Consider the following 27,519-nt stretch of genomic DNA (forward strand, 5'->3'; position numbering starts at 1 on the left):
TAGAGCTACATCTCCTGATATTTATCTGTCAGAGTTCTGACGAAAGTTCAGTTAAGGGGATTTAGTGATTTCTTTGGTGTTATTAAGGGCAAAGCCGCTGCTGTCAGTCATCGTGTCTTTCTTGTCTTTATATCTGATGCCAATGAGACTGAAGATGTTGCTCAGCAGGAGGTCAACAACCTCTTCTTCCTCTGAGGGCTGTGTAAAACAAAAGCAGAAAAAATCAAATTCATTTTCAGATAACACGAGAGATGCTCCTGAATGCTAAGCAGAAATCATCTGCAGATCCGATATCTGCATTGATTTTACCTCGTATGTCTTTGCTTAGACTGATATGCGCCACTTTGGGAGCTCAGTTTATTAACTGTAGTTAATTAGTACACACGTTTCCTTTGTACCGTAGCTTTACGGGATGATTAAAAAAAATCACGCTGGGAATAAAGACAGGCTGTTAAACTCTGGTTCCAGACCGACACACTTTGCTTAAAGAGGACACACAGCAATTTACAACACCATTAAAACAAATTAATGAAAAACGTCGGGTTGACTGAATGCACAATATATCAATTAGGACTGATAATTAGAATTTATGCCATGACCCAACTCAGTGGAACTTCCTGCTGCCCCATGGGCATTGTCCTACCTTACCTTTATGTAAATGAGGCGGCGCTTGGTTCTGTTTCTTGCTGTTCTGCTTTGTTGAAGAATGTGGTCAGGACAATTAAACAAAACTCTCCTGTGACAAAACAGGGCTAAGATATATTGCACTTGAAACCAAATTTAAAGACCCTCTCCAATCATCTTTTGATCTATTTTCAAAGTGTTCCCAGAAGTTTTGATTATTTATGATGGTGCCGTTTTTGGGCAAAATCAAAACGTCTGTCGTTTTTTATGGCTTAGTTTCTGCATCAGGAATTTTTCTGAGTTATGGATGGAAGGGATTTCCCATCATTCCTTTGTCTCCCACTAGCTTCCAGCCTCTCACAACCCCAGACTTTACTTTACGGATGCAACAAAAATGGTGAGCAATGACCTGTTTAGAGTCTACCTTGCCTTCACCCAACAGCAGCTAGGACAGGTTCCAGTGACCCAGTAACCCTCAATGGGATTCAGCGGGTTCAGAAGACGGATGAATGTATAGACTAGGGCTGGGTATCTCCAATCATTTCCAGAATCAATTTGACTCAGTTCACCAGAGCGTGGAACAATTCGATTACGATTTTTTTTTACTCTTTCGATCCTCTCTATTGAGTTTGGAGTTTACACGATTTACAAATTTAGACACATTTGTTTAGAAATACATTAATAATCTACTAATGTTTTGAAGATATTAAATTTAATCTGATACAGTTCACATACTGAAAAATTTTAGTGAAATTATGATAAAACCATACAGAGTCACATGGATTCTCAAACGGAGAAACTCCAACAGTTGTTCTTCCTCTCTTGGAGGGCGTCTCAGTTTGGCCACTAGGTGGCGATCACGCAATAGCATTACGCCTCATTTCAGAAGAAGAAAGTATGAACAAAAAAAATTTGTTTTAGACCAGAAATATATACTTTAAAAAATATTTATTTAAAAGAGTTTGTAAAATTCATGCCTGAGTTTATGAAGATGTTCATTTGCGCAGCAATGTGTGTTTAGGTCGACCGAGCGTTAGCATTAGCGTCCTATGGGAAATTCCATTATACGTTGGAATCAAGCTAGTGCACTTTAGCATTGTGCATTCATTTGATCTCTACATCTATAGATTGATTATTGTTCCATTAAGCTTTAATCGATTGGTCCTGTTATTAACTCACAAATTATTACAGTTTACAAAAAATGCTACAAGAGCATGTTAGAAACACCAAAATCACAATTTTTATTGGAGTGGGTCTTTAAAACCATTTGGAAAGTCATTAGCTGGTGAGGATGCAGTTATGTACTTTTTAATAGACATCTTTTTAGCTTACTGGGCAATAATTTATTAATTGATGTATGAATTCATGCACTAACCCTTCAAAGCGCTATATAATACTGTACTATACTGTAGCTCTACTACTGTAGAGCAGCTGTCCTCACCTCCAGTACAGTACCAGTATCAGTACGTGTGTCACTTGGTATCGGGACAAAAGAAAAATATATACATGAGTAAATTTAGAAATTTAGTAAATTTTCCCTTTTATTTTTCTGTTCTGAATTAGGTTTTATTTGGGAAAACTACCAGGTTCTGTCCACCACATCTTACTCTTGACACATGTCTAGCCATTTGCTTCTTCATGCAGCTCATGAACGTGTGCAATAGGTTGATTTCTTCATTTTGAGTGGACCAAAGGAGTAATTGTGAGCACACGTGGTCGTTATTGAGGCCGACTTTCTCGATGACAGTTATAAGACCGATCCCTCCTCCACATCCCTGAATAGAAATGATTGGGGGCAGAAATGGATTGATGGAAGGATGATTGTACAATTAGGCCCAATTCCAAAGCCTTTCTGTTCGACTGAGGCAAATCCTCAAGTATACAGGAGACGGAAGGGCAGCGCCTCTTCACAACAGATGGCATGTTGTGGATTTATTATTGGGAAGGACGGTCTATGTCCTAGATATTGAACTTTTGACTCTTCCATCCATGTTGACTACGCCGAGTTCATAGTAATTATCTGGTGGGCTGAATGTGCCATCACTGGCTGAGCTTTTTTACCAAGACGCAACAAAATAAGAGTGTGTGGCATGAGATTTTTTTTTCTTTACCTCTCTGCAAAACGTTCTCATTTTTGGTTGCTACTTTATTCAATTTTATTTTTTGCCCCCAAAGTTTTTAAAAGAGAATTTTCTTTTCAGTTATACCTCATTTAAAAAAAACATAATATTTAGCAAGTCTGCCAAGCTGGTCCAGATGAAATCCATTTATCTTTACTGCAAGACAGCCTCTCTTTAATGATGAGCAGTTAGGCCTGCAAATTAACACCATCTGCAGCGGCCTGCTGTTTCTGGACAAACATTAAAACTGTCATGGGCTTGTATATTAATCAACTACTTTCATTCATATGGAATTTTAGATACCAGAACGTCTACCAATTGATGACGCATTTCATTTCACAGTTTGTAAAAATTTGTAGTCCTTTAAATTTCTTGATCTGTTTTCCCCGGTGCAGGTGTGAGTTTTTGCAGCTTTCTGTTTCATAAAATAATGGTGACAATGTGTAACTTTCATTGTTTTTTGTTAAATCAAATGAATGGTTAAACTGTTTTTGAGGGCTGTACTAATTTCTTTACTGAAAATTTGGCTTTTGTTTTGAAAGACTCAATCTCTAACTTTTACACTTGTGTTTTTTTTTAATTTGCCATCAAAGAAACAGTATTTGTCAGACCACCAACATTTTTTGACACCCCAATTGCAGAACTAATAGGAAGGACACTAGAGACTGATAGAACTGGTAATGAGCCAAAAATAAGCCATAAATCATGGAGCCAATGTGGCATAAAATCATTCTTTTTACTTTTTTATCGATCAAATGTCATCTAAGAAAAACAAACCTGATTTTAAAAAAAGCCTCTTAGTGTGAGAGACAAAAGAGTTTTTGTTATTTTATCCCATTAAGATTGTTCAAGACTAGGGTTGGGCACCGAAGTTCGGTTCCAAGTAGGAACCGTTATGATTTGCGCGGTTCTACCGAAACCGAAAGATGCGGCTGCAAACGGTGCCGGATTTCGGTTCCAAATTTCATTGAAGTTTCATTTGTCTGTGGACATGTCAATCACTTGTACTCCCTTCTGATTTTTTACGATTCAGCCTATCTATCTACTTTCTTGTGTTCGTGGGCGGGCTCATATAAAACCGCCAACAGCGCATGCGCGCGCATCTTAAATGCCGAAGCTAAAGCGCTCGAAGGTCTGGCTGTATTTTACAGCAAAAACGGAAAATTCAGCCACGTGCAACCGATGCAGCAAGATTATCTCGTGTGGCAGAGGTAACACCTCAAATCTCAGCAAACATTTGACCACGCATGGGATTGCATTAAAAACAGAAAATTGCACGGTCTTTCACTGCTGGGGGGGTGTAAAGCGTGAAGGAACACACTCTAGCACATCCTCCGGAGCTAGCATGAGCATTTTGGGTCAAGAAGAAGAAGAGCCCGGTGAGGAGGACCCAGGAAACATTGAGAGCAGGCATGACACATCCGCTGACGGAGACGATTTTGACAGAAACGTCGGTGGGCGGGACTTTTGCTGTGAATAGTGGAGTTTCCGCAATTTTTAAACAACGCTGGAGCCCCATCCCAAAATGAAACAATGAATCGTTTCCTCCTTGTTGGGCTGCTAATAGCAGAAAGCTCGGCTCGGCTCCTCCCACCACCACAGCGGGTCGTCATCATCTGCTGCGCTTTGCAGCCGTGTGATTGACATTTATCTTCCGCCTTATTTTATTGACATAAAATATTGCTTTTGCCCAAAAACAACTGCAAATAAATGCCACATTCCTGATTTAATTTAATAAAATGTCAGGCTAAAATTTCCAGGACGTTTAAGTTTATTTAAGACGGAGTTTTATATTATGCTTTATATTACGTGCGCACAGCTGCACGGCAGGAGGGAGTCTGCGCTTGTTTGAAGCCGTTCTGCTTTGGATTTAGGAAGATAAAGACATTATTTTTTATTACTGAAGCACCGCAATAAACACCAAAAGGGAACCGAAACCGAAACCAAAGCACCGCGGTAGCACCGGAACCGCATCAGATCCCATCGGTGCCCAACCCTACTCAAGACAGCCTCTTTTTTTTGGATCTAAGAGGTCAAATCTTTCTGATTTCTCAGATCCCTCATCCATAGAATGCCATACTGATACCACTTACTGATTGGTTCATTGATGGCTCATTGGTGACATTCTGTTTTCTAAAATGGCAATACATAGTGGTGGTGCCAGATGTAGACTTAATGTATTGGTGCAAACACCTGAAGTCACTTTCTGGCAGTGTGAGCAGTTTATTATGTGAGATTTGAGGCAAAAACGACAAGAAAAAAATATTATATTCAGTTGGAGATGGTTTAAACCACCATGTAAGTGAAAGGTAATTGTGCATGAAGACTTTTCCTCTGTGTTTTCAGAAATGTAGCAGGTGAATGTTGACTGAAGGACGATCTGCCAAGCGATGAGTGGATTTTGTGTATCACAGAAAGAGCAAAAAGTCAGTTTGAGCCAATAGATCACACCTAATTTGACCAAAATGTGCTTGACTTTTACCCTGTTAAAGCAGCTTTCACAACCTTATGAAAAATGTGGAAATTAATTATTTGTTGACTGTTTTTATTTTTAACAAAACATCTTTCTATTTCATCAATTATTTAAAATATGGACAGCTGAGAGATAAAATGTACAGTTTTTCCAAGTTTGCAGATTTGCAGTTGTCCTTCCCCAAATGGTTTTGTTTTGAGAGCTTTTCTTCAGGAGAAGATTAAGAGGATTAAACGACAGTAAAATCATAGACATTAAACACTAGAGACGTTGATATGAGTCAAACCATCATGGTTGTTTGATTCATCATTCACCTCATGAGTCTAAACATCTTAATATGACCCAATTAACATTTAAAAAATCAATCATTCTTTTATAGGTTTGCGATTAATCAGTTAATAATTTTTAATTGATAAATAATAATAATAATAACAAAATATAAATCTACTTTTTAAAAAATGGAAGAAGTTAATGCCTACTGTGACTGACTGACTTGAACATTACCTTGTGGAGTAACTGCTCCCTGTTCAGCGCCACAAGAACCAAAGAGATGAGAAGGTTAAGCAACACAAATGTCATGAAGACAACGCAGGAACCGACGAGTAATCCACCAAGAACCGGGTCACCATTCAAAACCTGGAAGAAAATGCCATGACCAAACATTTAACCATCAAGATGATGTCATACATTTGCTTAAATGTGTGAATAAACCTGGACTATACTAATCAGATGTAAGTTAATACAAAATTAAGTTAAGACATTTGTTTTCAGTCTCAGAGTGGCACAGATTCTTCTGTCTGTGAGCCTCACCTCATCATAGTTGAAGATCCCTGCTTGCAAACTGATGACAGTCAGAAGAGAGTCAGAGAAGGTCTTATACGACGAAAGCTTCCAGCCATAAATCAAGTTGCTCTGAAAAGATGATGACCATTGCATAAGATGTGATCTCTCAAACTTCATTTCTATTCATCGCTCTTTCAACTGGTGATATTACAACATAACAGGACTGAAACTGCTGGGTCATCATATCTAAATGCAGAGAAGAATTTGATTTAAAAGATCCTGAATTGATAGCTGGAGAGCTGCGCTGCTGCATTAAGTCTTCTCCAGCACTTCCTAAAGAATCTATTCAGGTCCTGACTCTGCTGGGGTCAACCCACGAGGGACAAATGATCTCTTCTGAGCCGCTCATTCAGTGTCTGAGCCCCGTGAACCCTATTGATTTATTCAAAGATGCTGGGATGAAATATTTTCATTAAAAAATTAGCATTTTTACGTAGTTACCTCAACCTAGTCCTGCTGTTTCAGACTGTTCCATCCATGTTTTTCCTTTGACCGTTTTAACATTTTATATTCAGGTTTTTTTTTTTTTTTTTGTCTCAATGATATTTGGGCTTAGAGCTGTCATTGTTTAACTGGTTACTGGCCAAAAAAAGGGATACGAACGGTCACAGAGGTCGGACCAGACTGGACGGAGTCCGAGTTCCTCTCGCACTTTCAAGTTATGTAAAAAATCTGGCGTCCGCACCGGAGCCTCAGAGATTGAGTTGTCTTACTTCTGGGTAGGAAAGGAGCTCACGAGAATAACTAATATTTCCCAAATACCATGTACTTTAGTGTGCCAAAAGTAACTTATGATCATATATTTGGATATAGTTTACTATGAAAGCCCTGTGACTTGTTGCATCTGAAACATCAATATAATACTTTTCATTGTGGTGTAAGGATGAAGTCAAACTTTCTACTTTCTCTGAAAGCCAAACTACTTGAGTCTAAAAGCAATTTTTCAGCTTCTTTTATCTTTTTGTAATTTAGCTGCCTGAGCTACACAATGATTGATCCTTAAACTAAAACATCTCCCATTCCTTTCACTCTGAATGAAACTAATGAGACTTGGGAGGAAGAAATGAAGAACCTGGGCTGTCATCTCTAGATTTTGAACACATCCTTAATAACTTTTCAATTTGCTGCAAAGTAGCTTCTGCATTGAAATAGGCGCCTATAATTAGAAAGGTTCAGACAAGAATGAGTTTTATTTTGGAATAAAATGCTATACATTCAATTATGAAGCAATCAAATTTAAATCTAAATCATAATCTTGATTTAACTTAAAGTAAAGACTGTGCAAACCAGAGTTTTAATACCATTTTAATAGGAAAGGCTGAGTATTTGTTCAGAGCTGTAATGGCGTTTGTAGTCAATCTGGCTCATGTAACTTAAAATTATTTGGAAGAAGGCTCCAAATACTCACAGTGACGGAGTATGCCACAAACAAGACCCCGAAGATGAGTAGAAAACTGGAAATGTCGGTCCAGGCTCGCTGCAGGGCGGCTGTGAGCAAGTTCATCTTGGGGTTCAGTCTGAGCAGGTTCCAACATTTGACGGTGGCAAGAAGGACCAGGAACGCGATGAGATACTGCAGCTGCTGGTCGGCTGTGGCCGTGTCATAGAAACTGGCAAATCTAGACGCACAACCAAGATGTTTTCAAAATGATGGTCATCTTCTGATCTTTTGTAAAAGTGTTTTTTTAATAATGATTATGCTGTTTTAGCCAAAAACAAACTATATATATATATATATATATATAATTTTCTGGGACATAGTTTCTGCAGAGTGGTGGTAGTTTATCAGAAATTCACCTCTTAGTTGTGGGCAAAACTGTTGGTGTGGAGCATGCCCGCCACCATTTCCCATCATCCATCTGTTTGCACTGTCTCCCATTAACTTACAGCCCCTCACATCACCAACCTAACATTAGCAGTTCAAGTAATATTGGAACTAACCAGTTTTGACCCAGATTTAATCACAGATGACAAAAACAAAGACATACATGCATTTATGTGTCTGCAAGTGGATGAATCAGAATGGAGCAACCTGCAAAATTACTGCTACAAGTTTTTTTTTAATTGCCTCTTTTCATCTGCTCCAGATTCACAACAATTTGAATAAATAAAATACACAGAAATGCAATTTTAACCTTAATTTTCATCCTATATGTCCTCCATCATGACAAAAAATGCCACAAAACACAATTTTTTATTGTAGTGGGTCTTTAAATTATATGGATAGTATCAAGCTCAGAGATGAATGTCTGTTTCTCAATTGTTGAGCTGGTCTTACTGGTCTTTGTGGGTTTGGTAATAAGCCACATCTCGGTTTCCAAGCAGTGTCCTCCTGATGAAAATGGCCACGGCACTCATGCTGAGAAGAATAATACTAAGCTCCAGAAGATTCAACTTATTTCTGAAATAATCCCAGCGCTGCAGCCTCATTAATTTGGCCTATTTGGAAGGAAAAAAAGATACTCTATCAGTTTTAATACGATAGAAATCAAACGTTGACTTAAAAGATGGAAGAGAGTTTTTCACCAAAAAAAGAAACAAACTTTAAAGTTTATACATACAGTTTGTTTAAAAATGAAGTAATACACAAGATTTAGACAGAAAAAACATTCAAGTGTTTCATAAATACTTAAAAGATTTTCTTAATTACATTATATAGTTAGTCTTGTTTATTAGTATCCCACAAAACAGTCTAAAAGAGCCACAAAGGTGGTCAGAAAATGATATCATTACTGGCAAATTTCAGTTAATGGAGGAGCCCAAATGAGCAGAAAAACAGCCCTTGAAGAAAATAGAAAAGTGTCAATAGATTATGACTCAGTGCTGCATTAGTGATACTGAGCCGCCTGATAGAAAATGAAGGCTGTTACATTAAGCAACAAGCAGACACAAACACAGCGGTTGGTTATGTAAGTGAAACTTAATAAAGTCAAGACAAAGCAAATGACATTCATTTTGATTTTTAAACAAATTACAAAGCGTTGTGTTGATTAACTGTTGAACTTCAATTAACCTTTTTAAATTACAATCCATATAAAATAATTAATGATCAACACCTGCTCCTGAGATGAATTGTAAAAAATACACAAACACAATTTGTGGTATTTTCATTTAAAATTTAAGGTTTCTATACAATATATACGTATATTTTTTAATCAATGTATGTTCATTGTGGGCTCAAAGTCTGTTTTGGCCTTCTATGTTAACATGTTTTGTCATCTCTAAATGTATTCAAACCTCTAGAAATGTTTAAGTTGCTCTTATCACTCAGGAAGTTTTTAGCTAGACAGGATGCAGGATGCTCCAAAAATGTATTAAGATGAGAGACATTGTAATGCCAAAGAAATAAGTCGAATCTGAATTCTTCCCCTACGCCTCTCCAATTGTAGGGGCACTTAAGGGGTAGGGTTTTCCAAAAATAGTTTCTTAAGGGCTAACCCTTGCGGTGTTAGGACACAGAATCCTGCACCGCGAGGGTGTCGCGCTGTGCCATAAGGAAGAAATGAATTTCTTCACGTTTGACCTCTGATGCACAGAAGTTTACATTTAAATCTAAGTCATGACTTTTTTTTTTTTTTTTTTTTTTTTTTTTTAGCGTGATGTTTTTAAACTGGCCTAAATCTCAACTTTTACTTTTGAACAGAGTAATTGTACAGTGTTCCCTCGTTATAACATGGTTCACCTTTTGGGATCTCGTTGTTTCACAGATGTATTTCTTTTTTTTGCAATTTTGCATGTTTTCTTTTAAACTTCTGATTGTGTTTAGCGTTCTGATTTGCTGTTGACCTTGTCAATCAATCTCCTCCATACCGTGTCTCTTGTACAGAATGTGTTCAGTTTGACAAATGTACATAGATCTCTGATCTTTTAAACCAGATTGCTGGTTTATTTCTAAATAACCAGACTTTTTTCTATGAAAGTTTGAACTTTAGATTTTCAAACAAGATAGACAAGTGTTAAAATATTCATTTCTGTCTGAGAAAAGTGAATTAAGTGTGTAGTGAGAGGTTTTATAATCTTAATATTGCAGGTTATATTTAGAAAGCATTCCCCGCAATTAACAAGGCAACAGTGTATCTGCAATTAGCCAGGGGTAGGGATCATTTCAGTGGTTTTGTATGCATCTATAAGTGTTAACATTTACCTGCAAGAACATGTAATACAGGATGAAAAGTAAATAAATGATCTCAGCAGCCATGACAAAAAAGAAGAGGCCGTCCGTTGACTGGTAAAGGCGGATACTTTGCAGCTCACTGTAGAACTGAAACACTCCTGCAACAGTAAATCACTGTGTTTAATGTAGGTACACTAAGTGTTTTTTTTTTTACATAAGATGCAATTACTGGCACCCACTCATAAAAGAATAAATCCAATGCCATGTAAATTTCGAGCATCTGTAATAAAGCTGAAAATGAACCATGATTACAATCTTTCAAAGCAGTGGTTCTTACCTACTGCGGTGGTCTCCATCAAGAGAGTGATGATGCAGAAGAGGTTCACATTTGCATTATAAACAGTGAACTCAACAAAGATGGCTCTTGTGTACATGTCCAGCCATTTATTCTCAAAAAGATACTCAAGTGTGCTGTGGAAGAGGGAAATAAGTTTTAAAGAAGGTCCCATGATCAGTCAGACTAACAAAGCTTTGGTCACATGCACCCGTAAAGGTGTTGCCGGTTTTAGGTTGCCTGGGCCCATAGAGAGTCATAGAGAGGACCGGACATATTTTTCGGAGAATGCAGGTGTGTCTTGCAAATTATCTTGAGGCTCGTGAAGTATTCGTAAGGTGTATTGGAAATTATATGCAGTTTTGGCATAAGGGTACTGCTGTCAGACGGTGTCTCTGGTCAAGGGGTGTCCAAATCTGGTGTCATGTTTTCCAACCAACCTGCCATTGAAACTCGTTATTGGTCAAACACACCTGAACCAGGTAATCAGTAGCAGAAAAGGTAGGGTTTCTGGCCCTCGAGGCCTGGATTCGGCTACACATTCTCACTCCCAACCCTCACCAATACCCTTGTCCCGAGGGGTGGGGAACATTACAGCATCCCCAACCCTTGGGACGGTTAGGGTACCAGTACTGGTCCACATCCTGAGGGTTGGGGACCCCTGATTAATACATGCATTTTTCCTTGTCTGTGGCCTGGTACTAAGGGCCCCTTGGATCGGTACCGGTTTGCAGACAGGAGGTCAGGAACCCATGATTTAAAGTGAACAGCCAACAGATCAAAAAATAATGAGTTGGGGACACCCAAAACGGCAAAGTGACGTGGAGGGGTCCGAATCATACGTCCAAATATGACAAGCTGGGAGTGAGAATGTGTTGAATTTGGACACCCCTGCTCTAGTTATTAGTAAGGTAACAGTACTGATGCCTTACTACAAATGGTGCATTCATGGTGTGTACGTGATACATGTGATACTCAGACAAACTACACTCTGATTATCCATGTTCTAACACTCTAGCACACACTTATCTCATGAACGTCAAGGGCTCCTTGCGTGGTCCAGAGGATTTGGTGGGGTTAAAAAAGTGAAAAATCTGCATCTTATTTTATCCTACATGTTGTAGAGGTATTCCCTACGACCTGTCGTTTGCACCAGGAAAAAAAAGTGCACAAACATTTTTTGCTCTACTGGCTCACTTAGTAATACAAGTTGGCCCATTTTTGCTGACGGAAAGACTGTATCTACCCACAAGGGCCTTTGAGAGTAAAGCTTTAAATGAGAAAAAAAAAAGATTCTCCCCTTCTGTTAAACTTTGGTTTATTCTGTGGTAGATACCTGCTTGCATTTGATAAATCCGGGCCAAGCTCCACCACAAAGCCTCCTCCCCTGTAGAACGCTGTTTTGCCCCAGAACAATCTTCCCCTGAGCTGAGTCTGCGTCTGGTACTTCCAGGGACTTGAAGTGCTTGCCGAAATGTTGTCTTGGAGAGAGCGATTCCAGCCAGTGTCATAGGAGCCCATGTCCTCCACATCCCAGGAGTATGGAGCATTGCAGTCTGCCACCAATGGATGCATGAGCCCTGCAGTCTGGCAGGAGTCCTCTTTCACTCGCAGCTGACGAACTCTGGCATTACCCACCAGTTTGGAATTTCCATCTGTGATAAAACCTACAATATAGAATGTTTTAATCACATCATGACTGCAGATGCTTTGTTGGCCACTTGATTTTCTACACTAATTCAGTTAAGTATGAATGCAAATCCCACCTCACTGCAGATTCTCACACACACCCACAACAACCAAACATCAGAAAGGGAATTGAAGAGACACTGAAAGTGGTATGGATGCCAACAGAAGGCAGATTACTTTCTTGTTTTTGTTTGAGTAGAAACAGATACCATTAAGACTGAAAAAAACACTTTTTCCACTCTTCTATTGTTGTGGTTGGGTGGGTTTATGTAACATTATCATCAGATTTGCTCTGCTGTTGCCCCTGTAGCCTACTGCTTGTATAGCCGATCACCCAAGTCTGATTCTCTCAAGAATGGCTGTCCATCTGACCTAATGTGGCTACTTGGAATAATTTGCCTGCAAACAGAGCCTTTTTCATCTGTACGTGTTCCAGGTGTTATCGGCCCCCTCCTTTAGTCTGAGTTTTAGGGACATCTGGTTGCTGCCCCTCTATAAGGGGTTACTGTTGAGATCTGACGCGAGCTCCACGCCTCTGCAGCTGATCCCATATGCTTCTGCACGTCTCAGTTTATTAAGTCAAAGAGGACTCTCGTCACGCCACTGTTTAGATTTTTTCAGAGGCTTCCTATCGCTGTCTGCATCAGATTCATAGCTCGACATTTTCCCCACACACTGTGCTCTGCAAACAAATGGTGACGCATGCCCTCTGCATCATGCAGAAAAAATAAGTCACAAACTAAACTCTTCACCACTCAAAAACTAAAGGACCTCATGCAAATTCTCAACATTTATTCAGTTTTCTTTTAAGAACATGTCAAGTGTTTCTATTTTAACTCATTTTCTTTTGCTTTGATCACTCCAGGTATAAGTTTTCAATCATCACAGCTGTTTGTTGCCTTGATTACCTATTCAGTATAGAGGTTCACGGTTTGGGGGGGAATTCCTGTTAAGTTCTCTTTTTATTTTCTTTTATGCCCAGTAGAGTTTGAGTATTGTCAGGTTAGACGAGTTTCTATCTGCTGTTTTCTATTTTATTTATTTATTTTTCATCTTTTGTTCATTTAAGGATTCCATGTATGACCAAATTTTCTTCTTCTTTTGGGCCACTTCCTGTTAACAAAACCATGACATAGACGAGTTTCCTAAACCTATACAACCATTCATATCACATTTGAAATTTATGAGACCCCTATCTCATTATGATCCAAAATTTCCTTAAAACCTATTATATAAAGAACTTGGACCATGTTTTCTACCCTGCAGTTAGTCATAATTCTATTAGAGGCAGTAGAAGCGCTTTTCCTGCTGATTTCAAAATGGCTGCTTCCATGAAATCTCGAACATTTGTCGGTAAAAAAAGTTTAGCTAATTTTAAAAACATTATCTGGTGAGAAAAACTCATTTATTGCTATTTGTCTTTTTAAACGACTACTTGCCTTTTTCAATAATGCTAATTTTTTTTACTTAACTTATCTTTTCATAACACATTTACGCCATATTTGAGACTGTCTGTAAATAAGGAAATGTATTTTCCTGAACACTCATGTCTACATTTTTACAATCCTTAATTAGTGTGCAAAAATGTACCTATCATAACTAATACTATCTATTTATCATAAAACAAATGATATTTTGTGTGGATTTCATCACAGAGTTTAAAAAAACATTGTAATTCTGAAAAATGTAATTATCTTAATAATTAATAATTCAAAGTATTTTGTCTTGTTACAAAGTATAATAAGGTCGTACCACATCATTTAAAAAATCTACTGCATCTCTTATCTGCATGACTAAAGTTAGTTTGATTAGGAGGAGGCCAAGTCAAAACGGACAAAATGAGTCACTGTCATACTAAAAAGGTTGAACAATATGGTATGAAATTTTAAAAGACCTCTGCTCCTTCTGCATGAGGTCAATACCTGCTTAATATGCTGAGATGGAAGCAGGGCTGTTTTTATGCAGCGATTCATTGCAGTAAATGACTTTAACACCTAAACCCTTCAGGCAACAGGAAAACACTTTCCCAATTTTAAAGTTACTGAAAGAAACTTTTCAAACTTCCGTTAGATGTAAAAGAAAATAGAAGACACCTAATAGTTTAACTTAATCACATTTGACACAATCTTATTAAAATTGAGGACATATTTCTACCTGGATACTCTGCAAAGAGGTTTGTGAGCAGGGTGGTGTTGGCCCATGTGAATACGTCCTCCAGACTCATGCTGTCCGAGGCCGCTCCACTGAAGCTACTCCTGATGTGTTGGTTCAAGTAAAAGGCGTTGGGATCTCTCTGGCCGTATGCCACCAACAGCAACATCCACAAGAAGCCTATATAAGCTTCACACACATAAAAACCAAAGCTCCAACTCTGTACATCTCCAATACAGCAAGAAAAACAGTTGAAATGAAACCTTTAAAAAGTTTCTCTATGCACAGGCGAGAGACTCTGAGTTTGCTTGAGTTGCAAAAATCCTAATTGACTTGCAAATTCACACTGCGATTAGGCTTTCATTTTGCTCTAAGTGTACTCACTCAGTATCTCTTTGAGCAGAGCGTGAGCCTTCTGCTGCATTATCTTGTTCCTTCTCATCCTCTCAATGGCCTCAGGAGGAGGTGGCTCATAGAGGAGTCTTTTCATTCCGCTTGCATCGTGATCCTTAGTCTCACCTGTTGGTGCTTCTACACTTAATATCTCCAACCGTTTTATAGAAACCAGAATGTTTGTAGATATGTATAGGGTAAGCTAACTGTCAAAATAAAGCGTATGCTCACAACGTTTTTGCTCAGTTGGTAAAAATAAATGAACACAACATTTAGTTAAATTGGTTGTGAATACGACTTTTCATTGCTTGTAATAGAAACTTGTTAAATTACTGTAGGAAACACTGATTCAACAATTTCATAGGCACACCTAGGGCTGTGACACAGGTAAAGGTTAGTTATTGAAGATGCCTCTGCAGTGGAGTACAACTACTGATAAACAGTTTACATGTTTTACAATGATACGGTCACAAATACAGCTGCCACCACGCAATGGGGAGGCATTGGCAGAATCTTCAAGATTAGCTGCCGCTGGCCGTTTTATTTTTTTTATTTTTATTTTTTTAATTGCTGGTCATGAATGCAGCAGTTAGGCAAGGATGACATCATTACAAAATCAGGCGACAGCTGGAACGCCAGCTGGGAGCAGCTCTAATAAGATGATGTATAAAAGTCTACGGATGGCGGTCGTCCATATCAACTGCCACTGGCCACCAGCCACCTGGTAGCCCCAGGATTTATAAAAAGAGGGCCATTCCATTGTTCATTAGCAACTCAGATTTTGAAAACACATTATAATGTCAATTAAATTTTTTTTTTGGACACAGGCCTTCAAGAAAGCACAATGTTCTGTCTTATTTGTATTCCTCTCAGCATCAACCGCAATTCATCAGTATACAGGTCTTGGAGTTGCGGCGGCGCCATCAACCCCATGATGAGTTTTGTGCAGCATCAATGCCATCTCAAAAGCCCTTGTTGAGGGCCAGTGCTGCTCCCCTACACTTCCTAATAATCAGACAGTGGCTCTGGTTCTGAAATTGGCCAATTATTAGATGATTTTGGAGTCTTTGGAGACCCTTTGGGGTGGTTAGCACTCTTGCCTTGCAGCAAGAAGGCCCCTGGTTCAAGTCCAGGCTGAGAGACCTGAAACAGACCCACCAAGGACTCTGGCTTCCTTCTACCGTCCGAAAATATATTTTATAGATTACTTGGTTGCTACAAATTGTCCCTAGGTGTAAATACAAGTGTGTCTGCGACAGACTGGACTCTCCCAAAAGTTGCCGGGTTAGACTCCAGCACCCCTGTGACCCCAAAAGGGACAAACTGGTTAGAAAATGAATAGATTGAAAAGATGCTGAAATAGTGTCTGACACCATCTGTTAAGCAGGGTGGAGGTAATGTGATGGTCTGTGGTTGGTTTGGTTCTGGTAAGGTGGGAGATTTGCTCAGGGTAAAAGAGACTAGAAACAAGGAAGGCTATCACTCCATTTTTATAACACTATGCCATACCTTAAGGACAGCACTTGATTGGAGCCAGTTTCATTCTACAACAGGACAACGTTAAGCGTAAAACTAAATGATATCTTCATATTTTTTGTTTGTTTATCAGCATTCATTTCATTTTGACAGATATCTTACCCAATAGTGCTAATAATACTCAACCTGTTCTCTTTTCTTCTACAAATTCGACATTGTGTAAGTCTTCCTCCTCTACTTTCCTTATTATCAACGCAAAGAAGACTGCGAGACATATCACCTGTGGTAGGAGAGTTCAGATAGTGGGTCAACTAATCTGCAAATCTACTTGTCATGTGTGCACATATTTTTTTTTTCCTCACCTTCAGAGGCTGAATGAAAAGAAGACTTTGGAAGAAGGAGATAATCATCGATACCAACCAGCTTATGGAACGTTGTTTCCCAAATTTCAGTCCGTACAGCATTGTGAAATATCCTGACACAACGCTGGTGGCTATCACCAGCAGCCAGCCGACAAAGACAAACCACCAGGGGAGCATTCCATGACAGCACAAAGTTTTTTTCCCTTTGCCATCACTAGCAGCGACCTCTGCTGGACGAAACCTGTGAGTAAGGGCGAGAAACTGTATGACTGATCCTTATCATACTTCTTTAAAAGTTGTAAGTGAAATCTTGGGGCAAAATGACAGGCAGCCCATCAGACTGAAAACAATAAACTGAATTATTGGGCAGTAAAAACTAAATTAATAGGTAAAAAAGTACAAATGCATTACTTCTTTGGCTCATCCACTTTGACATGGGTTGGTGGGAACAGCTGGTCTTCAATGAGACGCTTCATATTTTGGACTTGCTTTAGGGCCTGGCTGTAACTGTGTGGGTTTTGGAAGCTGGAGGGACCCAACAAGCTCAGCTCTTTGTCAATGTGACACAATTTCCTGTATAGATGCTGCGTCTTGTTGCTCTTCTTCTTAGTTGCTTCCAGCACCGATGGAGGATTCACATGACCACCGCTCTCTGAAAAAGTGCATTTGTTTTCAGAATACAATGAGTGTAGTTTTTCCAGGTGCTTCCATGCAGTTCAGCATTGGTATGTATTTGCTTCACACAAAAATAAGGGTGTATTCAGACTGAACGCATTTGGTTCAGTTAAAGTGAAACAGAGTCTGTTTCTTCTGATGAACCGGAACAAATTTTCAGTCTGAAACCAATCTTTGGAGGTGGTCTCAGTATACTGTACAGCTTGGTGACACTGCCTCAAAACAATCCTCTTTATTGATTAACACTAATAACAGTAAAACAAAGTGTTAAGTTGTCTGTTTTTGTAACTTTCTTTTATTTTTTATAATTATTCATTTACACCAAATTAATTAACTATGTAAATGCAATGTCTTTGGGGGAAAACAGGTGAAAATTAGCCTTTGGCTATGAGCCTTTGTGTTTACTCATGTTTAATCAAATCATCATTATCATTTAATGTAATTTTCTAATAAGCAAATCAATAAAAGAACAGAAAAAGCACCACCTGTTTGCCAGAATCTCCCTGTGCAGTGCCCGTCCTACAAATACTGAGGCACTAAAGTCATGATTATTTAAATGTGCATGTTTTATGGCTGGAAGTCATAATTTATTTCCTCCACATTTGTCTTTAATCACATAGATAAGGAAAACCAAGCACTGCTGAACACATTATTGTACTTCTCCTGTTAGAGCGGAACACAATTTTGCTTGGTGGACAGCAAAAGGATTAAAAAACAAAGCATAATATTGTTAAAATAAAATACCCAACTTTGAAATGTCATTATTTTTTAATTCTTGCGTCCACAAGCAAAATAAAGTAAAAACAGTGCTATTTACCAGAAATTAAAGTCACAAATAGCTTAAGTTTAGATGCCTGCTGAGTTGGTTATATTAAGCAATTAAAAAGTATTGCATCAGCTGGATCAAATAAATCCCAACAAACTTTGGATCTTCATTCTGTGGATGTCTTTTCCACTAAGTATGTCCTTTAGGAGCTTCGCTTCTGTTTGTGATTTGCAGGACTGATTCCGCTGTGGTTTTATGTCAATAGCTCCTCCTGACCCAACACTTTTATCCAGACTTGGGACTAGAACTCAAAAGCACCCTTGTGGTTACAATACCAGCTCCAAGAGCATGAAAAAAAATCTCACTTCACAGAAATACACATGATGGAGTCACCTTCTGCAAACAAAAATGAGCCTGAAGAGGAAAAAGGCCTCAAACGTATATGTTTTTGTTTACTTTATAGGTTGTAAGTGCATGAAAGCCACCAGCTCAACACACCTGGCAGATGAAACCGTCTATTGTCCCCTGCTTTGTGCCTCTCTTGGATGAAATCCTCCATCTTGGAGAGGATGGTGTTGATTTCACTTTCTTCCTTGGGTCCAAACTTGGACTCTGTGGTCGGGATGTTGTTCTTTGACGTCTTACAGAGCAAATCAGCAAGTCTTGTGACATCCTGAGACAGAATTTCAAACAGGACAGATTTTATTTTAACACAGACACAAAAATGTCAATATTGACAAGTAGCAGAGATGGTGACGACATTTTCTTCAGTCTAGGCTCTCAGGTTTGAAACCTAATGTTGAAATTGTTGGTCATAGAAAGACACAGTAGTCCCCAAAGTACTTGATAAATGAATTTATTATTTAAAGTCTCTATACCTTTGACAAGTATATTTGGAATTTATGTCCGAAAACCAATTTATAAACAATTACTCAGTCACTAAATTATTTTCTGGAAGTTGTGTGTATTTGTACATAGATGCTTAATGTAGAAAAAAGTCCCTGCCTTAGTGATGATGTCCAAAAAAGCTTTTGTGTCCATCTGTGAGGATGTGCCGTCCTTCTGAATGGATTTAGACTTTTTTTTTCTGCCTCCACAACAAGAAGTCTCTCGTGGACGAGTGTTTCTGAAGATACTAACTATGAGCACGTTTATTGGGAACATGATGAGGGAACTCTGAACTCCGACCATAAATTGCTGCCAGGTAAACTCAAATTGACCTGAAAAGACAGATAAAGGTGATGGCGAAAGATCAATAAGATGCAGTTTGATTTCTTAAAAAGTCTTAAATAAATGAACTGCAAAAGAAAGCACAGAGTACCCAGGTCCATGACCTGCTCAGACGGGTCTGTTGGGATCCCGTAAAACATGATGCTGGTCAGCATGGTGCACAGCAGCAGGGAGAAGCAGCAGGACACTCTCTGAACGCAGGTGAAGTTGCTGCCGGCTGGTCGACTGACCACAGAGTACCAGAGGTGTCCGTCACAGAAATCCCTCGTTGTCTTCATGAAGAAGAGGTTACTGAAAAAAACAACAGTAGGAAGGAAACTTTTGTAAACTGTTTCTCATAACTCAAGAACAAAATAAGTTTTTTAATCATTACGCTACCTTCACAAGGCTTGGAAATGTGGGTTGAAGCAGCCACTTCCAATGAAAAGTCTATAAAAAAAAATGTATCTGTGCGCATTTTGGGTTTTTGGATTAAAAACTCGCATTCACCCATTTCTACGCAAGTTTGTGGGTTTATTCCGACTAGACAAATTTGGTTCGCTTAAAGTGAACCAAACCCCTCCATAGTCCGGAACAAATTTTCAGTTTGAATACACCCTGGTCCCGCTCTTGGACTCATTCGAGTTGGTCTCGGTTCGCCCTGAGATTTCTCAGTCTGAATAGCCTCCATGCTCTAAGTTAAATAAGTGAACCAAAGCAGATACCGGAATGTAACCAGGATAGCGGAGTAACGATGAGACAGCAACACATAGAAATGTGGTGGTATGAATGCAGGGTCATTAAAATAACCAATAACGTGATGCTCATTGCTCCTCATACTGCTTTCCCGACAATATATATGTCATAAACACTTATCGTACCTTCTTCGCTGCCGTCTCCTCAATAACCATGTTGCAGCATCCCTCCACTGTACCAAAGCAGCAGTAAAAAGTGTATCTGACCATGATACAGACGTTCAAAATTGTTCAGCAAAATAAAAAGTTTGAAATAGTGAACAATCCCATGAAGGATTGCAAAACGTGGGACTTTCATTTTTCTTTGTCTCGTTGCTTTGCCCCACACAAAATGCACACCAATTGAACGTGCGCTGAAAGTTAAACCAGATGAACTTTGACCAACCCGGGACTCGGATTTGGTATTAATGAAAGGGTAGTAACAAGTGTTTGAAAACAGATTTCACGAAGGAGAAATCTAATTGTTATTATATGACACCAAGTCTTTCATATATCAGAGTAGATGTGTGAAAAAAAGAACTTAGGGGAAATTTAGCAAGATTTGCACCGTTTTGACAATCTGTACCAAGCCTCTTCCGACTGTGAATGCATACACTAGTGTGGGCAGAAACAGTCCAGTGTGAACACTGATGCTAAAATCAAGTTAAAGAATGGCCATTTAGCGCGTTCTTGATCGTGAATAACATGTCTTGTGTACGTTGCAGAATGCCTTCAACTTTCTAAGGAAACAATTATGAGATTGACTGGAAAAACAAAAAAACATATTGAAAGGAAATATGAATTAGTCTGTATGGCCCTTTGGGCATATTGATCAAATGATATGCAGATTTTTTGAAGATTTAAAGTAGTTTTACCTTTATCCCCCCCTTTTAAAACTCTATGTTCTCTAATTAGCCATTTAGACAAATTAGAATTGAAACTTGCTTTATCTGACCTATTTGCAAAATGGTTATGAACCTTTTCAAGAGCTGAAAACCTCACAACCACAAGGTAAAATGTGAAAACCCTGCTATTTAAAAAATGTCTTTGGTATTCAGGTTGCTCAAAATGACACACAAGGCCAGCCGCTGCATCTCATTAGCTTCTGGTTTTGCACCCTCCTTCATCACTGCACTGCTTAATGGAGCTGTATAGTTGATCAAATGAGCTTCTTCCTCACCTAAACCTCTTCAGCTCCTCTTCTGTCGAAACAGGAAAGATACTATCAATGCAGCAATCACCCATGTCTAATGCCAGCCAAGAATTGCACAGGAAATTCCATTTCTGTTCCGTTTGTAGATCTTGTACCATGATATTGGCCACGTACCTAAAAACGACAGATGTTTATTCACGGAAGAAGCAATTAAAAAAGGATTTTGGTCCTAAAGAATGTACAAGTTCCCCTCAAGTTATCTGCATGTTGGTACCAAGCAGGGTGGCTGCCTGAGTTGTCGTGCCACAGTCGGATGCCCTGCAGCTCCCCCAGGAAGGAGGGCGTGGTTATCAGAAACATATCCACGGCGCCTCGCTCGAACAGAGGTTTCCTCTGGTCGGTCAGGTGGTGTGGCTCACTGTTTCCCTCCGCACCCAGAAGCGTAGCTATCACCTGAAGAACCAACAAGCTCGATGCTGTTAGTGGTGAAAACTGGACTTCACAGTAAATCATTTCAAAGCTTTGTTATTAATAGTTTAGCAGGTTAAGAGAAATTATTTTGATTTTTATTTTATTAAAAATGTCAGAATATTGTTGGTTCATTTCTTTACCTATGAGATAAAAAAAATAATTTTCATGAAAATCGTATGAAAAGGGTACTTTGTCTTTTTTTTCGCTGAAACAAAAATATACCAGAACATGTTAATGATGCCAACCAGAAAGAAAATAAATGACGAGTTTATTGTGACATGAGTTTGTGAGGCCATTGTGTTGTACTTAACCGTGATGCCTCACCTTCTGAGCTGTGTTACCTATTCCAGCTTTTGTTTGGGCTCTTTCGATAAGTGCTGCAAAGTGTTGAAGAGCTAGAGACATAAATTAGAGGATTTCTAACAAACAGAGTGGGTGGTCTGCAGTCGAGCAAAAGCTTTGAAAAATGAGCTGTCAACAAAACGGGTGGTCACACAAAGTTATTAAACCCTTTAAAGGCAAGAACCATATTTTTAAACCTGCTATGTAGCAGGTAAAAAATAATCAGTTTTCGCTTTGTTTAGATGTTTTATTCCCCACTTTTATGTTCGTCCCACTGATAACTGCTGTCTTTTGCCTTTGACCCAACCTGTTTTGATTAAAATTTTAGACCATAAAAACACCTGGCCTCCTCTGGACGTAACCAATTATACATATGGTCACATCGGAAATGAGTTTTTCTAAATTTGTCCTCTCTTTCTGTGCTGTCGGGCTCCATAACAGCTTTTGACATTCAAACCGTTGCTGCTGATTTGCATTTTTTATTAATTCTCTGTAGAGCCATCAACCACCCTAACCTCCCACTCATTTGTTCTGTTAAGTATTGATGAGTTTGCCAGGATTTATGTTTATGCGTGTCAATTATGCCGCAATGAGTTCCACCAGGAAAATCCTTGATGAAGACTTTGTTAAAGTCAGGGGATTGGAAACGTGCGTGCTCACCTGAGAGGAGGTGGAGGCTCCGATCCGATGGCCTGTGCGCACACACAGAAGGTAGCGGTATTCGTCCTTAGGGTTGTTGTCATAGAGAACTGTCACTTTCACCTGTTTGTCACCAAACATTTAAAATCATTCATCTGCACCACACAAAAAATGTTGATATATTTTTAAAACAATTGTTTTTATATTTTAAATTACATTTAAAAGGGTCTATACCTGGCTTTTCTTATGCCTTTCACAGTAAACTACCATATTTTCCACATTATAAGGCGCACCTTAAATAAATGGCCTATTTTAAAATGTTTTTTATATATAAGGCTAATAAAAGGTGCTTAGAATAGCAATAGAAGCTACAGTAGTGGCTGGGGTTGAGTTATGCATCCACTAGATGTACAGTCATATGTCCCAGCATGCACTGCGCCCAGTCATATATGCCAGCACTACTTCTACAGCTGAAAATTGAATCGACTGCTGCTTCCTGTAGTTGCAAGACCTGTTGTAACTCAGTACTGATCCATATGGAAGGTGCACTGTCAGCTTTTGAGAAAATGGAAAGCTTTGAGGTGCGCCTTATGATGTGGGAAATATGGTATATCCATATGTATGAAAATACATTACCTTTTGCACACCAAAGAACATTTTTTTATGAAATATTAATTATTTTTGCATGTATTTTTTTCCAAGAGGACATGGTTGCAGAATAAAGGGTAAGTGAAAATCATTAGCCGGAAATGGAAATTCTCCAAGATTTCAGAGTTGTAGCCACTTTTATTAAAACTTTTTTTAGTGCTCAGGGTTAAAATGTGTCAAAAGAGCTACGCTCATAGACATAAAGTTTGATTTGATGATACGCTTTGTAAAGGGATATCAACAAAAGTGTTCAGATTTGTTAAACTTCTTTATCCTTCCCGGAAGTCAGATGACTCAAAGACTTATAAAAGTCCCAAAGAACATATTTTTGTTTTGTTTTGTCACAGTGTTGATTCAGTAGTTGATACCTTGGCTGTGTCTTGAATGTCTTTCCGCCGCGCCCACACAACCACCAACAGGTAAGTCACAAAGAGAGCTCCCACAAAGCACACCACCACTGGATTCTCAGCAAACGTTGCAAAGAGCTGAGCCGTCTGCGACGGATCGACCAGGTTGGGAGTGACGAAGAAAGAGCTCCCAAAAAAGGTGAGGTGGTTGCAGAGACACTGGGTGGCCATGGGTGTTGTCTTGACACCAACCTTGAAGAATTTAGAGTTTTACAAATGTGTTCTGCTACAGATGAAAGGAAACTTTTTACGTTTTTCTTACTTTACATCCAGTTGTGCTCCAATCCAATATAGATTCATCCCAAAATCTACACGAAGATGCGATGGGGGTCACTGATAAACTGGCATTGATGGATTTTATCCCTGGACCCACGATGGGTCTCACCACAAGGTAGTGGACTCCAGTGTTTCCCTTGAGTTCCTCAGGTTGGACAATCCATGTGTATTTCTCCTCTGTGTCAAACACACAAACGTAGTCTTTCTTTAACTATCAAAATCATCACTTTGAAAATACATCAGAAAACAAACCTTCCCTTGTCTCTACAACAACACAAACTAAAGTATTAACTGGTCAAATGCCCTTAAGACTTGCAGAACAACATACAAGAGCAAGTAGGGTTAAAGGATGGAATTTTTCAGACTGCGCAAGGAGCCCAAAAGTTCTGTACAAGTGCAAGTGTGAAATTTCAACAATCAGTTTGTATAAGTGACCCCTGGACATTCTACAGGCACTTATGTGTCCAGTGTACACCCCATACATGCAGCATTCACGAACAGTCGGAGAAGGATCAGTATTTGCACCTAACCAAGAACTAGAGCAGAGGTGGGCAAACTATGGCCCAGGGACCATTTACACCCTTTAATCTGGCCAGCAACACTGTAATATATTGTATTGATAATTCATGTTAATGTTTTATATTTCCTGTAATTTTGGTGTCTCCTCTTAGATGGTGGCCCATAAATTAGCATAGCATTAGAAGCTACAGTAGCTAAACTTATGTTTAGATGCAGACAATTATTTTTCATTCATGTTGTGTTGGACATCAACCAATTGGTGTAACTGACACAAAAATAGGAACAAAAACTCTTCTTTTATTTTAAAAAAGCATATTTTTGTCCAGATTCCACGCTCTAACCTCATAGGAGGTCGCTTACTAGTGATAGGACATGCTCAAAAGCATTGGTTCTAAGTATCACTGCCTGGTTAAGAGTTTAAAGAGTCGATTCTCTCTACCTGCTTGATCACACCATAAGCAATTTTGTGCGGCAGGGACATCAAGTGTCAATGTTAAGTCAATGGTACAGATTCTATCCGAGGTCCTGCAGTGTGATTTGAGTGCCGGGTGCAGCACATTGGTCTGACAGCAGCACAATTTGAGCGGCGCAAGTTCAAGTATCTGAACATTGGCAAGGTCGCCGCATCACCTCAACCAATCAGTGCATGGGGAGTACATGGAGGATCAATCCACTTGTTCTAATCCTGAACTTCCCTCTATCTTTTTTAACCCACAGTATCCATTTCAGAGTAGCAGGGTTGCCTGTTGTTAGATAGTCAAATTGAAAGAATCTGCTCCCGGGAAAAATCAAAGTGCCCATCATTATCGATTACCAAAACCCTTCAAGTACCTGAACCAGCACTTCTGTCAAGTTTTAGAACCCTTTGTGGTAACATGTCAAAGAGTTTAGGGCACTGTACGGCAGCAGCACCTATACATCATAGGTGGTGCAGCTTCCATTAGAAATACTTCACAATACACTTTTACTACACGCATGACAATTTTCATTCCTTGAGATGGCCATACCAGCCAAACCTACGGCTAGCTCAGGATGCAGCTGCTTCTCTCTATGACCCTCCACGGGTCAACCCCTGGTATGGGCCCATTTGACTAAAGCCATATTCATTACCTTCTGTCGTTCCCTGCAGAGGCATTTGAGCCATGGCCACATAATTAGTCTCTGTGGGATAATCAGTGAAACCCAGGTACAATTTAAATGGTAAAGGATCCAACGAAGGCTCCATCTTGAAAAGACAAACTCGTAGAATTAGCAAAACCACACTAAAATCTAAACAATGAAGTCTGCAGGTTTTCATCATTAATTACATTTTCTTTACTGTTCAAAACACTAAACCACTGGCTACATTATTTCAAGAAGCTAAGTGGAAAGTATCATAAAACCCACCTTTATAACCAAGGAGGTGTCGGCTGAAGGAACGTCTATGATTGTTGTGCTGTAATTTCCCAGGTCCAAAACTGTGGTGTTCACTTGTTCTCCAGCTGGCCTCGGCAACCAAATCTGCCTCAAAAAGAAATAAAAATCAACTATCAAAAATAAATGTACATTTTACTCAAATACAAAAAAAGTTCAATAGATCTATCACATTGCCTTATTTTTGTTAGTTTATTTAAACAATGTTTTTCCATCAGCTAAAGCTAAATAAAGGAATTTTTAAATCCTTCAATTTGGAGTTTTGTGAACTGACATTGGCTTTACCGGTGGTATTTTTATGCAGTTGATTGTAATTGTATGCTAAAATCCTCCGCCATTCCTCTGCAATAATGTATGCAAACAACCACAGCAGGCTGAATGTTAATAAAATTACTGAATCAGGTTCAACAAAATGCCTGCGCCCTATTATTTACTGTTGTTTGTTTTTGCATTTTCTAATTAATGTATGCATTCACAGGCCCAAACAGAAAACACCTGGGATGGAGTAAACACGGCACGCTAAGTACTTTCGCGCTCAGAGCCTGTGGCCCACCTGGGGATCCAAAGTGGGCTGAATAGGAGGCTCGTCTCATGCATTTCAGAATGGGTGGGGTGAAACATGGCCTGTTGGGAAACAAAGCCAACAACACCTTCAAACTGCTCAAAGCTCTCTTCACTGAGTCATTTAGTCATCTCTGGGTAAAAACAAATTCATGGGTGAGCACAGAATATCAACAGATCCCAGGACGCAATGACAGTTCCAGAACAGAGGTCCATTGTTTAGAGTGGGAGTTAGGTTCTAAAAATAATCCGTGTTAGATAAAATGTATTAAATAAAGTAGTGAGCTTTATTTAATACAATTAATACAGATGTTTTAAGGCTTTTCTAAGATAGACCTTAATATTTCCATATTTTTCTCTCTTTGTTTAAACTGTCTTAAAATACCCACTACTATGATAATCCTGTTTTAGGTATTTTTCATGTTCTTGTAGCACTTTTTACATGATAGAGGACGTATGTAAAGAAAATTAGCCTCAAAATTGCATTTCTTTGTATTTCTTCATTTTTTTTTTCTTTTGTGGGCTTTAATATGGATCAAAACTGATTAAATGGATAGCTCCAATATTGCTCATTATTTTATTTTAAGTTATTCAAATTATAAACTAACCAATCATATTCTTCAATAAAAGTAGGTGGTCTCACATCAAACATTTTAGATATTTGACAGATTTAGCTTTGCCTGTTTTCAAGTGGTAGGGGTGTGGCCTTCCAACAAGCTCACTCCTGATTGGTTCTCATAAACAGTCAATAGTAAAGACCAAAATGCTAAACTAAGATTTATACTAAATTATGTCCATGTTCAGCAGTCAGTTCGTGGTTTTAGAGGTAATACACTCAGCACGCCTCATCACTTTATCAGAACAGATGAGGAAGAAACCAATTTAAATAAGCCTGATCCCGTCGTCGTCTCGCAACAAAGCAATGTGTGAATTGACAGCAGCTCTGCCTCAACAGGTGGTGACAATTTAGAGCAAACTTCTGCTGTTGCACTGACCTCAATATCCTCACTTAAGTTCTCCACAGGGATACCAGACCCATCTTCAGTCGAGAGGGACAGAGAGCCTATTAGGCCACTGATGTTCCCCTTCTCATTCCAAGAAAATGGGTTTTTAGCCAGACTTAGCAT

At 39.0% G+C, this 27,519-nt stretch overlaps 1 protein-coding gene across 1 annotated transcript; it reads right to left on the reverse strand.

Annotated features, from left to right (window-relative positions):
* On the reverse strand, positions 1-27,519 carry LOC112154770 (polycystic kidney disease protein 1-like 2). Its single transcript, XM_036209773.1, has 24 exons — positions 27,388-27,519; positions 25,805-25,951; positions 25,529-25,643; positions 23,886-24,076; positions 23,585-23,815; positions 22,590-22,691; positions 21,391-21,569; positions 21,144-21,290; positions 19,342-19,541; positions 19,026-19,240; positions 18,519-18,693; positions 16,991-17,231; positions 16,580-16,820; positions 16,404-16,497; positions 14,733-14,867; positions 14,352-14,537; positions 11,845-12,175; positions 10,512-10,645; positions 10,205-10,332; positions 8,339-8,499; positions 7,469-7,679; positions 6,028-6,129; positions 5,722-5,853; positions 1-198 (listed from the first exon to the last, which is right to left on the reverse strand). Exons 1-24 carry the CDS (start codon positions 27,517-27,519, stop codon positions 52-54), a joined length of 4,077 nt encoding a protein of 1,358 aa, XP_036065666.1. The 3' UTR covers positions 1-51.

Source organism: Oryzias melastigma, linkage group LG21 (genome assembly GCF_002922805.2).
Source record: "Oryzias melastigma strain HK-1 linkage group LG21, ASM292280v2, whole genome shotgun sequence".
NCBI classification, from domain to species: domain Eukaryota; kingdom Metazoa; phylum Chordata; class Actinopteri; order Beloniformes; family Adrianichthyidae; genus Oryzias; species Oryzias melastigma.